General features: G+C 42.2%; 1 protein-coding gene across 6 annotated transcripts in view; it reads left to right on the top strand.

The window, feature by feature from the left end:
- cep290 (centrosomal protein 290) overlaps positions 1–12,283 on the top strand; it is a 194,104-nt gene that overhangs the window by 76,852 nt on the left and 104,969 nt on the right. For all 6 annotated transcript variants that reach the window (XR_011936509.1, XM_072484934.1, XM_072484936.1 and 3 more), the window contains 2 exons: positions 2,248–2,332; positions 5,219–5,361. Coding sequence is in view for 5 of the 6 variants with exons in the window: in XM_072484934.1 (XP_072341035.1) it covers positions 2,248–2,332; positions 5,219–5,361 (228 nt within the window). In the remaining variant the exon portion in view is untranslated. The remainder of the gene's footprint in view (positions 1–2,247; positions 2,333–5,218; positions 5,362–12,283) is intronic.

Below are 12,283 nucleotides of genomic sequence, written 5' to 3'. Positions count from 1 at the left end.
AATATACAGTGAATGGTAGAACCCTCAAGAGTATTGAAAGTCAAAGAGATCTAGGAGTACAGGTCCACAGATCACTGAAAGGGGCTACACAGGTGGAGAAGGTAGTCAAGAAGGCATACGGCATGCTTGCCTTCATTGGCCGGGGCATTGAGTATAAGAATTGGCAAGTCATGTTGCAGTTGTATAGAACCTTAGTTAGGCCACACTTGGAGTATAGTGTTCAATTCTGGTCGCCACACTACCAGAAGGATGTGGAGGCTTTAGAGAGGGTGCAGAAGAGATTTACCAGAATGTTGCCTGGTATGGAGGGCATAAGCTATGAGGAGCGATTGAATAAACTCGGTTTGTTCTCACTGGAACGAAGGAGGTTGAGGGGCGACCTGATAGAGGTATACAAAATTATGAGGGGCATAGACAGAGTGGATAGTCAGAGGCTTTTCCCCAGGGTAGAGGGGTCAATTACTAGGGGGCATAGGTTTAAGGTGAGAGGGGCAAAGTTTAGAGTAGATGTACGAGGCAAGTTTTTTACGCAGAGGGTAGTGGGTGCCTGGAACTCACTACCGGAGGAGGTAGTGGAGGCAGGGACGATAGGGACATTTAAGGGGCATCTTGACAAATATATGAATAGGATGGGAATAGAAGGATACGGACCCAGGAAGTGTAGAAGATTGTAGTTTAGTCGGGCAGTATGGTCGGCACGGGCTTGGAGGGCCGAAGGGCCTGTTCCTGTGCTGTACATTTCTTTGTTCTTTGTTCTTGTTCTATACCAGATAGAATAAAGGATATGGTAACAGAGGGACCTGTGGTTTATTACGATCCTGGACCAGACCCAACAGTGGTTAGGATACTGGACAGAAACGCCAATATATTGTTGTAATTTTGTAAGATTGTGAGGAAAGGAGTGATTTCATGCAAAGTAGGGATATGGTATATTAAAACAAACTTTATTAATAACACAGTATTAAAACATCTTTAACATCACACATGAAAATAGCTTACAATTACCCCTTAAATAATGCTAATCAACACAATGACATAATAACCCTTAGCTGCTATCTTTACTTCCACTCAAACAATAGAACTATCTCTGGTTGCAATCCACTTTTAAATACAGTTAGCAGACTTAGGAATATTTGCTTCAGAGAGATGTCTTTTGAGACTGTTTGAAAAGATAGACCTGGATGCTGTCAGAACAGTGCAGAATTTCTGGCTGTATTTTTAGAAACTGCTTCTCAGCTTGTCTTCCACCACAGACTAATTCTGAACCTCAACACTGTGACTGCTTCAGTCCTTAGCTCCTCCCATTAACTGCATCATCTTACTAAACTGAACACAATGTCTCTAATTAACTACTCCGCAGGGAACCCTCAATGTAAATAAAAGTCCAATATCCCAAACTTTACGATGCTTTAACTGCACCTCTGGCTCCAAAATGTTTAGCTGTCTTGCAATCGAGGTTTTTTTAAAACACTACTGCAACAGTCTTACACACACCAACCCAGGCTTTTAAGCCTTACTGCACCAAATACATATAATACAATATATCTGAAATTCCTACATTCATCACAGGTTTTACGTGCACAAATCATTTGAGAATGCGGTTAGCAATGCTTATTGAATCCTGAGCTTGTGGAGAGGCATTGAATACAATAGCAATGAAATTATGGTGATACTTTATAAAACAATGTTTGGCCTCGACTGGAGTATTATGTCCAATTCTTGTCACCACACTGCAAGAAGCACTAGAGAAAGTGCAGGAACGATTTGTGAGAATGTTTCAGAGACGTGAAACTTCAGTTGCGAAGATAATCGGAGAAGCTGACTCTGTTCTCAATGAAGAAAAGTTGAGAGAAGATTTAATAGAGGTGTTCAAAACCATGAAGGATCTGTACAATGTCGATAGGGAGAAACTTTTCTCATTGGCGGGAGGGTGGAGAATCTCTCCATTTTAAAGTGAATGGCAAGAGAACCAAAGGCAACATGAGAAGAAACATTTTTATGCAGCGAGTGGTTACAAGCTGAAGAGCACTGCCTGAGAGCGTGGTGTTGGCAGCAGATTAAAATGATGGCTATTGGGGAAAAAGTGGGAGATTGGGACGAGATGAGTTGGTCTTGCAGAGGCACAGACTCAACGAGCCAAATGGCCTTCTTCTGAGCTGTAATCATTCACTGATTCTGTGTTCTAGAGAGAATGATGAGCATTTCTACAATTCTCAGACAGTGAATTATATTTGTATTATGTCCTAGAATGAATATATTTCAAGAGAACTGGAGATAAAGGACAAAGAACTGGAACAAACGATGACCGTAGTTGCTCAGCTGAAGTCTGACTGTAAGCCCATTCTTTCAAATTTATTTTTTTAATAAGCTGTAAATGAAGGGCTTGTTAGGTAAGAGAGTTTTTATCTTTTCCTTTTTAATGAAACCTTAATTAGTATGTTTACTGTGCCGAAATCTTGCACCAGACATGTCTTTATGGATTTGCTCAAATCCTCCATTTGTGAGAACTGAACCAAACAAAATTTACTATGTCTTTTAAGCGTAAGGGCTGGATTTTCATGAGGCGTGGAGACTGTGCAGACCTTTAGATGGGCTGGGTGGAAAAAATTAATAATACTCAAAATAAAAGTGGAAAACTTAATCACGCGTCTTCCTTGAGGCTCAGGTGATGCCAGGAGCCTTTGTTTATCCAGAAGGTTGGGCTGGATTGAGCCGTCCCCCCACTATTTCTAACATATCCCATTTTTGCCAGCAGCAGGAAGGGGTCGGGATAGTGTTCGATTCACACAGGAGGGAAACCCAAACTCAACAGTGCCATTTGAACTAAGTACTGTGTTCAAAAAGACCTCATTTTGGCTGTTTCAAGGGCCTTATCCCACAGCGCAGGAGTCAAGAATTTATGGAGTAGACGTTAATACTCTTGAAGGCAGATAAAATCTGTTTAATCATGCTCTGAAAGTTCTTAATCTCCTGCTCTTTAAACAATAAAAAAAACTTGATAAAGCTGTCAGTGATGGTTTTTTAAAAAAAACCTCTGCTGGACTACTTTGATTGACAAAATTGGTATAGCATCTGTTGGAGTAGTTTCAATCAAGTTATTTGTTGATATTTCCCTAAGGACTATTCATTATGAATGCTTTACTGAATTTCAAACAATGCAATTATTTCAGCAGGGCATTGAATTCACAGTTTGATTGACAGCTTAAAGGAACTATTAAAGTGTACGGGGTAAGAACAGAAGTTTGTTTTTATAAGAGATTAGCCACTTGAGATTTGAAAGCTTTGAAGCTTTCATGAATGGGAGTTTCTTTCACAATTAAGTCTGTATGATGAGAGATTTATTAGATTTTTAGAATTTTATTGTTCGTCTTTACATGGCTCCTGAATTTTGTCCATGGTGGTTACTGGGTGAGTTTGCAATGATTTGATATGGAGGAGAAGAGGAGGGGTGAGGGCTAGAGTATCTAAAATATTCTAAAACAGCTGGGACAAAGCCCCAGAGAACCAAGGCAGGCTTTCTGACCAGACCACCTCAGCACCTGTGTACGTCTAGCACCAACTTCCAAGGTCAGTGGGCCCAATCTCATCCTGCACCCTCCTCTCCCCGGAGTGAAAATCTCATGATCCAGCCAATTTTTTACCGAGGCACCCTCTCCGATTCGGGAAATTTCCTGCCTTAGTACCCAAAATCTGGCTCTCTGTGCCTGACAGACAAATCTCTAAAGGCTCGAAATGATTGTTGCCAGTATTGTCAAGTGAATGTACAACTCTTCTGTCTAGAACTTTTGGTGACCATGTATATACTTACCTAGGTCCCAAAATCTGGAATTCCCTCCCTACACCTCTCTGCCTCTCTTTCCTCCTTTAAGTCATTTCTTAAAACAGATCTCTTTGACCGCGCAAACATTTGGTCATCAGACCAGGCTGCAATTTATGGGGGAAAATGGTAGAAAAGTCGGGAATGCAGTGATAATATGTTGGGGCAGCCTTAGAGGTTTGAGTGGGCTTTTCCATGCCTGAGTGCTGCCAATCAATCTGATTAGCCAGTCGCTACGGAGAACCAACAGTGCCAAAAGCAAGTAGTAGCCACTGCTGGGACGACAAGAGAGACCCAGGGAAGAACATACGAACATATGAAATAGGAACAGAAGTAGACCATTCAGCCCCTCAAGCCTGCTCCGCCATTTGGTAAGATCATGGCTGATCTATTTATGTTTTAAGGTCCACATTCCCATCTACCCCGGATAACCTTTGATTCTTTGCTTAACAAGAATCTATGTAATTCCATCTTTAAATATTCAATGACCACATAAGCCCTATCTCTTCCACTACTTTATCTGAGTCCTCAAAGGATCGGGGACTCCAAGAAGTAGGGGATGTGGAGTGGGGGATTGGATGGTGGAGACCGGGGGGGGTGGAGGCACAAAGTGGGGCTACCAATTTGGTGGGCAGGGTACCCCACCTGTTCTTTCACCGGAATCGGTGCCCTCTATATTAGAACACACAGTGCAGAAGGAGGTCATTCAGCCCATCGAGTCTGTACTCACTTCCCTCACTTTCACCCTATCCCCATAACCCAATAACCCTTCCTAACCTTTTTGGTCACTAAGGGCAATTCATCATTGCCAATCCACCTAACCTGCACATCTTTGGACTGTGGAAGGAAACCGGAGCACCTGGAGGAAACCCACGCAGACACGGAGAACGTGCAGGTGCCGCACAGACAGTGACCCAGCGGGGAATTGAACCTGGGACTCTGGCGCTTGTGCTAACGTGCTGCCCTGGCACGGATGCAGGATGTCAGAAGCAGAATTAGACCCAAAGCTGACCTTTTATTTGCTTGTTAAGTGCCTCAAAAGGCCTAAGGGTGGGTGGGCTGGCTGATTCCACACCCGATCACCATATTATGGGGGACAGCTCGAGAATGGTGGTGTGCTGGCCACCTATCCTATTTTATGTATACACCTTGCCTCAAACTCACTTGGTTGAGGGGCCGTACAATTCCCCCAATATATCCTTTGTGGCTCAGTGTCACACTTTGTTTTGTACTCCTGTGAAGCACTCTGGGATGTCTCATTACATTAAAGATACTGTATAAATGTAAGTAGTAGATGAATTACATGCTCTGTAAAAGGTATCTAAGGTTTTTGTCAGTAAGCTAAATTTCACTGTCAACCATTGTTTCTTTACTAATGTGAGTAATATTGTTTGGTTATAGTAAAAGAACTTCGGCAAGAGAATGAGCAATTCGAGAGTGGCATGAAAGACATTTTGCAAGCCATAAAGAATACACAAGTGGAAACTGCTTCAAATCGAGGGGACGAAATTCTGAAAATAGAAAGTCTGGAGAGACTAGTTTCTGTAAGTATCATCTTAAGTTCTAATTTCAGTGGCTAATGTACTGATGCAATAAGAGATGTTGGGGACATTGTGCTCTGATGCTTCAAAGGATCATTTCCATAAGCCTGAGAGCCAAGGAGTAGTTAGGTATTTAAATCTTGTGTTACTCTGTGAAATAAACAAGAAATTTCAATGATAAAATATAAGTGTGAACAGATGCAGAAACAAACAGTGTATATTGCTAATATCAATGCAAGTTGTTGGCAGATTTCTTGAGTTCCCATTATTATCTCGAAAGGGAGGTGGTGGCTTAGTATTAATGTCACTAGAATAGTAATCAGGAGGCCCAGGCTCCTTTATTCAAAAAAGGAGGTAGACAGAGGGGAAACCACAGGGCAGTTAGCTTAGCATCTGTCACAAGGCAAATATTATAAGCTATTATTAAAGACATTATAGCAGGGCACTTGGAAAAAGCCACGGTAATCAGGCAGAGTCAACATGGTTTTGTTCAAAGGAAATCCTGTTCAACCAATTTATTGAAATTCTTTGAAGAAGAAGTAACATATCATAGAATCCCTACAAAGGGAGTCCATTCAGCCCCTCAGGTCTCCAGCGACCCTCTGATAGAGCACCCCGCCCATGCCCACTCTCACCCACCCTATTCCCGTAACCCTGTAACCCCACTTAACCTTTGGACACAAAGGGGCAATTTAGCATAGCCAATCAGCCTAACCTGCACATCATCAGACTGTGGAAAGAAATCGGAGCAGCCGGAGAAAACCCACGCGGACACGGAGAGAACATTCAAACTCCACACAGTCCCCCAAGGTCGGAATTGACCCCAGGTCCCTGGTGCTGTGAGACAGCAGTGCTAACCACTGTGCTGCCCTGTATGCTGCGGATAAAGGGGAACTGGTGGTTGTACTGTACTTAGATTTCCAAAGCATATTTGTTAATGTGCCACATCAATGGTTATTGAGAAAATTGAAAGCTCATGGTTTAGGGGGTAACATATTGGCATAGGTTCAAGAGTGGTTAGCTAACAGAAAACAGTGGGTAGGCATAAATGGGACTTTTTCTGTTTGATAAGATGTAACGACTGGTGTGCCACAGGGATCAATGCTGGGGCCTCAATTTTTCAAAATTTATATGAATGACTTGCATGAAGAAACCAAAAGTGTGGTTATCATAGAATTCCTATAGTGCAGGAGGCCATTTGGCCCATCGCGTCTGCACAGACCCATCCAGATCACCCTACCAAGGCCCAGTCCCCAGCCTATTCCTTTAACCCCACCCAACCTTTGAACACTAAGGGGCAATTTTAGCACAGCCAATCCACCTAACCTGCGCATCTTTGGACTGTGGGAGGAAACCGGAGCCCCCAGAGGAAACCCACGCAGACACAAGGAGAACATGCAAACTCCACACAGTCACCCAAGGTTAGAATCAAACCCGGGTCCCTGGCACTGTGAGGCAGCAGTGCTAATCACTGTGCCACCGTACCATTATAAATTTGCTGATAACACAAAGATTGGTAGGAAAGTAAGATGTGAAGAGGACAGAAGGAGGCTACAAAGGGATGTTGATAGGTTAAGTGAGTGAGAAAAGACCTGACAAATTGAGTATAAGGTGGGAAGATGTGAAATTGTCCATTTTGGCAGGCAAAATAAAAAAATAAGCATATTATCTAAATGGTGAATGAATGCAGAGGGACCTAGAAGATAGAGTGCATGACGAATAAAAAGCTAGCCTGCAAGTATTGCAAATAATTAGGAAAGCTAATAGAATGTTATAATTTATTGTGAACGGAACTGAATATGAAAGTAAGGAGGTTACGCTTCAGTTATACAGAGCATTGGTGTGACCACATCTGGAGTATTGTGTACAGTATTGGTCTCTTTAATAAGACCATAAGACATAGTGGCAGAAATTAGCTACTTGGCCCATTGAGTCTGCTCTACCATTAAATGAGATCATGTCCTGATATAATCGTCAACTTCACTTTCCTGCCTTATCCTCATAATCTTTGATTCTTTACTGATTAAAAATGTCAGTCTCAGCCTTGAACATGCTTAACAACCCAGCCTCTACAGTTTTGTGCATAATGAATTCTAGAGATTCACTACCCTCAGAGAGAAAAATCCTCCTGATCTCTGTCTTAAATGGGTGATCCTCCTGATCTCTGTCTTTGATTATGCCCTCTAGTCCTAGATTCTCCCACAAGAGGAAATAGCCTCTCAACATCTACTCTGTCAAGCCCCTTGAGATTCCTATATGTTTCAATAAGGTCACCTCTCATTTTTCTAAACTCCAATGTGTACAGATCCAATCTACTCAACCTTTCCTCATAAGAAAATCCTTCCACACCAGGGATCAACCTCACGAACCTTCTCTGGACTGTCTCCAATGCCAGTATACCTTTCCTTGGATAAGGAGACCAAAACTGTTCACAGTATTTTAGATGTGGTCTAACTGGTGCCTTATATAGTTTTAGCAGGACGTCCCTTTTTTATGCTTCATTCCCTTTGAAATAAAGGTCAGCATTCCATTTACCTTTCCAGTTACCTGCTGAACCTGCATGCTAGCTTTTTGTCATTTATGCACAAGGACTCCAAATCCATCTGTGCTGCAGTTTTCTACAGTTTTTCCCCATCTCATATATAAATATTCAGCTCCTTTATTCTTCCTACTGAAGTGCATAACTTCACATTTTCCTACATTTTTCCCACTCTTCTAACCTGTCTATATTCCTCTGTGGACTCTTTGACTGGGTTCTCCGGCCTCCTAACCGCATGTTTCTCAGTGGCGGCAGGCAGCATGCTGTTTATTAGTGATGGAATTCTCTGCTTTCGCTGCTGTCAATGGAAATTCTCATTGAATCCACCCCACACAGCCGGAAACCTGAGGGCGGCAGTGTGCTGCTGGTGGGAGCAGAAAATCCTGCCACCTGAGACTAGCCGGACAATTCCGACCTTATTTTTTTTTTTAAATTTAAATTTAGCATACCCAATTCTTTTTTTCCAGTTAAGGGGCAATTTAGCATGGCCAATTCACCTACTCTGCTCATCATTGGGTTTTGGGGGTGAGGCCCACAGAGACACGGGAAGAATGTGAAACCTCTACATGGACAGTGAGCTGGGACCGGGATCGAACCGGGGTCTTCAGCGCCCTGAGGCAGCAGTGCTAACCACTGCACCACCATGCCGCCAAACAATTAGCACCTGCCTTCCCACCTAATTTTGTGTCATCCGCAAACTTGGCAATAATGCATTCACTTCATTTGTCCAAGTCATTAATATATATTGTGAATAATTGTGGCCCCAGCATGGATCCCTGTTCATGCCACTAGTTACAGATTGTCATCCCAAAAATGCCCCTCTTACCCCAACTCTCTGTTTACTATTAGTTAGCCAATCTTTTTTAAATTTAGAGTACCCAATATTTTTTTCCAATTAAGGGGCAATTTGGCGTGGCCAATCCACCTAGCCTGCACATCTTTTGGGTTATGGGGGTGAGACCCACGTAAACACGGGAGAATGTGCAAACTCCACACGGACAGTGACCCAGGGCCAGGATTGAACCTGGGTCCTCTGCGCTGTAAGGCAGCAATGCTAACCACTGCACCACTGTGCCTATTAGTTATCTAATCTTCTATCCATGCTAATATACTACCACAACACCATGGGCTTTTACCTTATTAAGTAGCCTTTTGTGTACTATCTCTTGGACACTTATTAGAAATCCAGGTATATTCTATTTACTGGTTCCCCATCAGCTACCCTGCTCATTACCACATCAGAGAATTAAAATAAATTTGTCAGGCTTGATTTTCCCTTCATGTAGCCATGCTGAATTCAGCTTGATTATATTATGCATTTCTAAATGCTCTGTTATTACAACCTTTATAATGGACTCTAACATTATCCCCATGAGATGTTAGGCTAACTGGCTTATCGTTACTTGTTTTTTGTCTCCCTCCTTTTTTGTATAAAGGTGTTACATTGGAAGTTTTCCAATCCTCTGGGATTTGGAAGATCACTACCTCTGCATTCACTATCTCTGCAGCTACTTCCTTTAATATCCTGGGTTGCAATCCCTGAGGTGCAGGGGACATATCGGCCTTTAGCCCCATTAGTTTCCTTAGTACTTTTCCCTATTAATTGTGGTATTTATTTCCTGCCCCCCTTCTGCCTCTTAATTATTTATTTTTGGAATGTTATTAGTGTCTTCCACCATGAAGACTGACACAAAGTGTTCATGTAACTCCTCTCCTATTTCCTGGTTCCCCATTATTATTTCCCCAGTCTCATTTTTATGTTCACTTTGGTCTCTCTCTTCCTTTTTATATATTTAAAGACACACTTGCTCTCTGTTTTTATATTATTTGCTAGTTTACTCTCATAGTTTATCTTCTCCCTTCTTATTACTCTTCTGTTAATTTTTTTTAAATGTTCCAATTCTCTGATTTACCACTAATCATTTCCAGATTATATGTTTTTCCTTTCAGTTTAATACTATCCTTCACTTCCTTGGTTATGCATGTTTGATTTAACCCCTTTCTAGAATCCATCTTCCTCACGGAAGTATATTTTTGTTGTGAGTCCTGAACTATTTTCAGAAATGTCTGCCATTGCTGATCAACCACCTTCCCTTTAAACTCCTTTCCAAGTCCACTCCAGCCAAGTCTGCCCTCATTATTTTATAATTACCCTTATTTAAGTGTAAGGCAGTTGTTTCTGATACAAGTTTCTCACTCTCAAATTGAATGCTAAATTCTACCATGTTATGGTCACTTCTGCCCAGGGGATCTTTTCTCTGAGATTGTTTATTAAACCTGCCTCATTGCACATTACCAAATCCAAAGTAGCCTGATCCCTGGTTAGATCCACAATATATTGTTCCAGGAAATTGTCCGGAATACACTCTCTGAATTCTTCCTCATGCCTACCTCTGCCAATTTGATTTTTCCAATCTACATGAAGATTATAGTCACTCATGATTAACGTGCTGCCTTTTTTACGTGCCTTTATTATCTCCTGATTTATTATCCAAACTACAGTATAGCTACTGTTTGGGGGCCAATAGAATATTCCCCCCAGTGTCTCCTTCCTCTTGTTATTTCTTACTTCCATCCAAACAAATTCTACACCTTCTATTCCAAGATAATTTCTTGCTATCGTACTTATTCCATCCTGTACTAACAAAGCTACCCCACCACCCTGCCTAGCTTTATGAAAAGTCATATACCCGTGAATATTTGGTCCCAGTTTTGATCTCCCTGTAACCACGTGCCTGTAATGGCTATAAGATCATATCTATTAACCTCAATTTGTCACATTTCCGGTGGCGCCGCCTTCAGCCTTCTGGATAGGATTATTTCCTGTTCGGGGTCGGAAGAGGGTAGTATGTCCGGCATATGTGGATGGATTTTGGGGAAAGAGTTGGTCTCGGTGGAGGGGGTGAAGGCTAAATAGGAGGAGGAGCTGGGACCCATCCTGGAGGAGGAGGTGTGGAATGGGTCCCTCCACAGGGAGAACACCGCGTCATCCTGTGCGAGGTTGAGTCTGATCCAGCTTAGGTGATGTTTAGGGCACCCTTCACCAAGGCCAGAATGAGTTATTTCTTTGAGGGAGTTGAGGATAGGTGTGAGCACTAATTAAGAGGGCCTGTGAACCTCATGCTCATGTTCTGGTCCTGTGCCAAGCTCGTGGGTGTCTGTTTTTTTTTTTTTCAGCACCATACCGGCTATCCTGAATATTGAGCTGGGCCCTGTCCTATAGTGGCTATCTTCGGGACATTGGATCTACCGGAGCTGCTAATGGGTGGGGGGCAGATGCCCTGGCATTCGCCTCACTAATTGCTAGGAGGCTGATGACGCCATCTAGTACCTTGGCCTGGCTAGGTGTCTTAATGGAGTTTATGTACCTCGAGAAAGTCAAATATACCATGAGGGGTTTAATTGAAGGGATCTACCGTAGATGGCAACCGTTCATATTGTACTTTAAGGAACTTGTCACTGTTAGCTGTTAGAGGGAGGGGTCGGGGGGGGGGGGGGGTTACTTGGTTATTGTTCTTACTGTTTGGTTTACATTGTTGTTTGTAATTTTTGTAATTTCTGTATTATTTGGGTATAAGATGCCAAAAGTTCAATCAAAATATTTTCATTAACTCTGAGCTAAAGTTCCTCCAGCAACCAACATTTGCTACAGATGTGGTCGCTATGAACCCCAATGGGATCCACCATTTCCCACATGCTGCAGCGACAACACATCGCCTGGGTCTTCATCCTTATTTTATTTAATTACATTTTCAGTTTGTTTTTTAATTTTACTACTGATCTTTAGTTTTCACACAATTTTTCAACCTAGCCTCCTTATTTAAAGAAGGATGTTAAAGAAAGATTCAAAGAAGAAAAGTGTTGGAAGCAGTTCAGAGAAGATTTATAAAACTAATACTTGGATCAAGCGGATTATTTTATGAGGAAAGGTTGGATAGGCTAGGTTTGTATTTGCTGGAGTTTAGAAACCTATAAGATCCGGAGGGGTCTTGATTGCGCCCATGTGGGAGAATCTAGTACTAGGGGCACTTTTAAAATTAAGTGGTCGCCCATTTCGTACAGCGATGAGGAGAATCCTTTTCTCTCAGGATTGAGAGTCTTTGGAACTCTCTTCCTCAAAAGGTGGTGGAAGCAGAGTCTTTGAATATTTTTAAAGCAAGAGATAGATAAATTCTTGAGAAGCAAGGGGTGAAAGGTTATCGGGAATAGGTGGGAACATGGAGTTGAGGCCACAATCTGATTAGCCATGATCTCCTTGAATTTCAGAGCAGACTCGAAGGACCGAGTAGCCTACTGCTACTCCTAATTCTATGTTTGTAGTTACGTTTGCTTGCTTTGGGGTCATGGATTCAAATCCCACCACAGCAGCTGGTGGAATTTAAATTC

This window comes from Scyliorhinus torazame, chromosome 19 (assembly GCF_047496885.1).
Source record: "Scyliorhinus torazame isolate Kashiwa2021f chromosome 19, sScyTor2.1, whole genome shotgun sequence".
Classification (NCBI taxonomy): domain Eukaryota; kingdom Metazoa; phylum Chordata; class Chondrichthyes; order Carcharhiniformes; family Scyliorhinidae; genus Scyliorhinus; species Scyliorhinus torazame.
The sequence above is the reverse complement of the archived record's forward strand: the minus strand, read 5'-3'. Positions and strand labels throughout refer to the sequence as shown.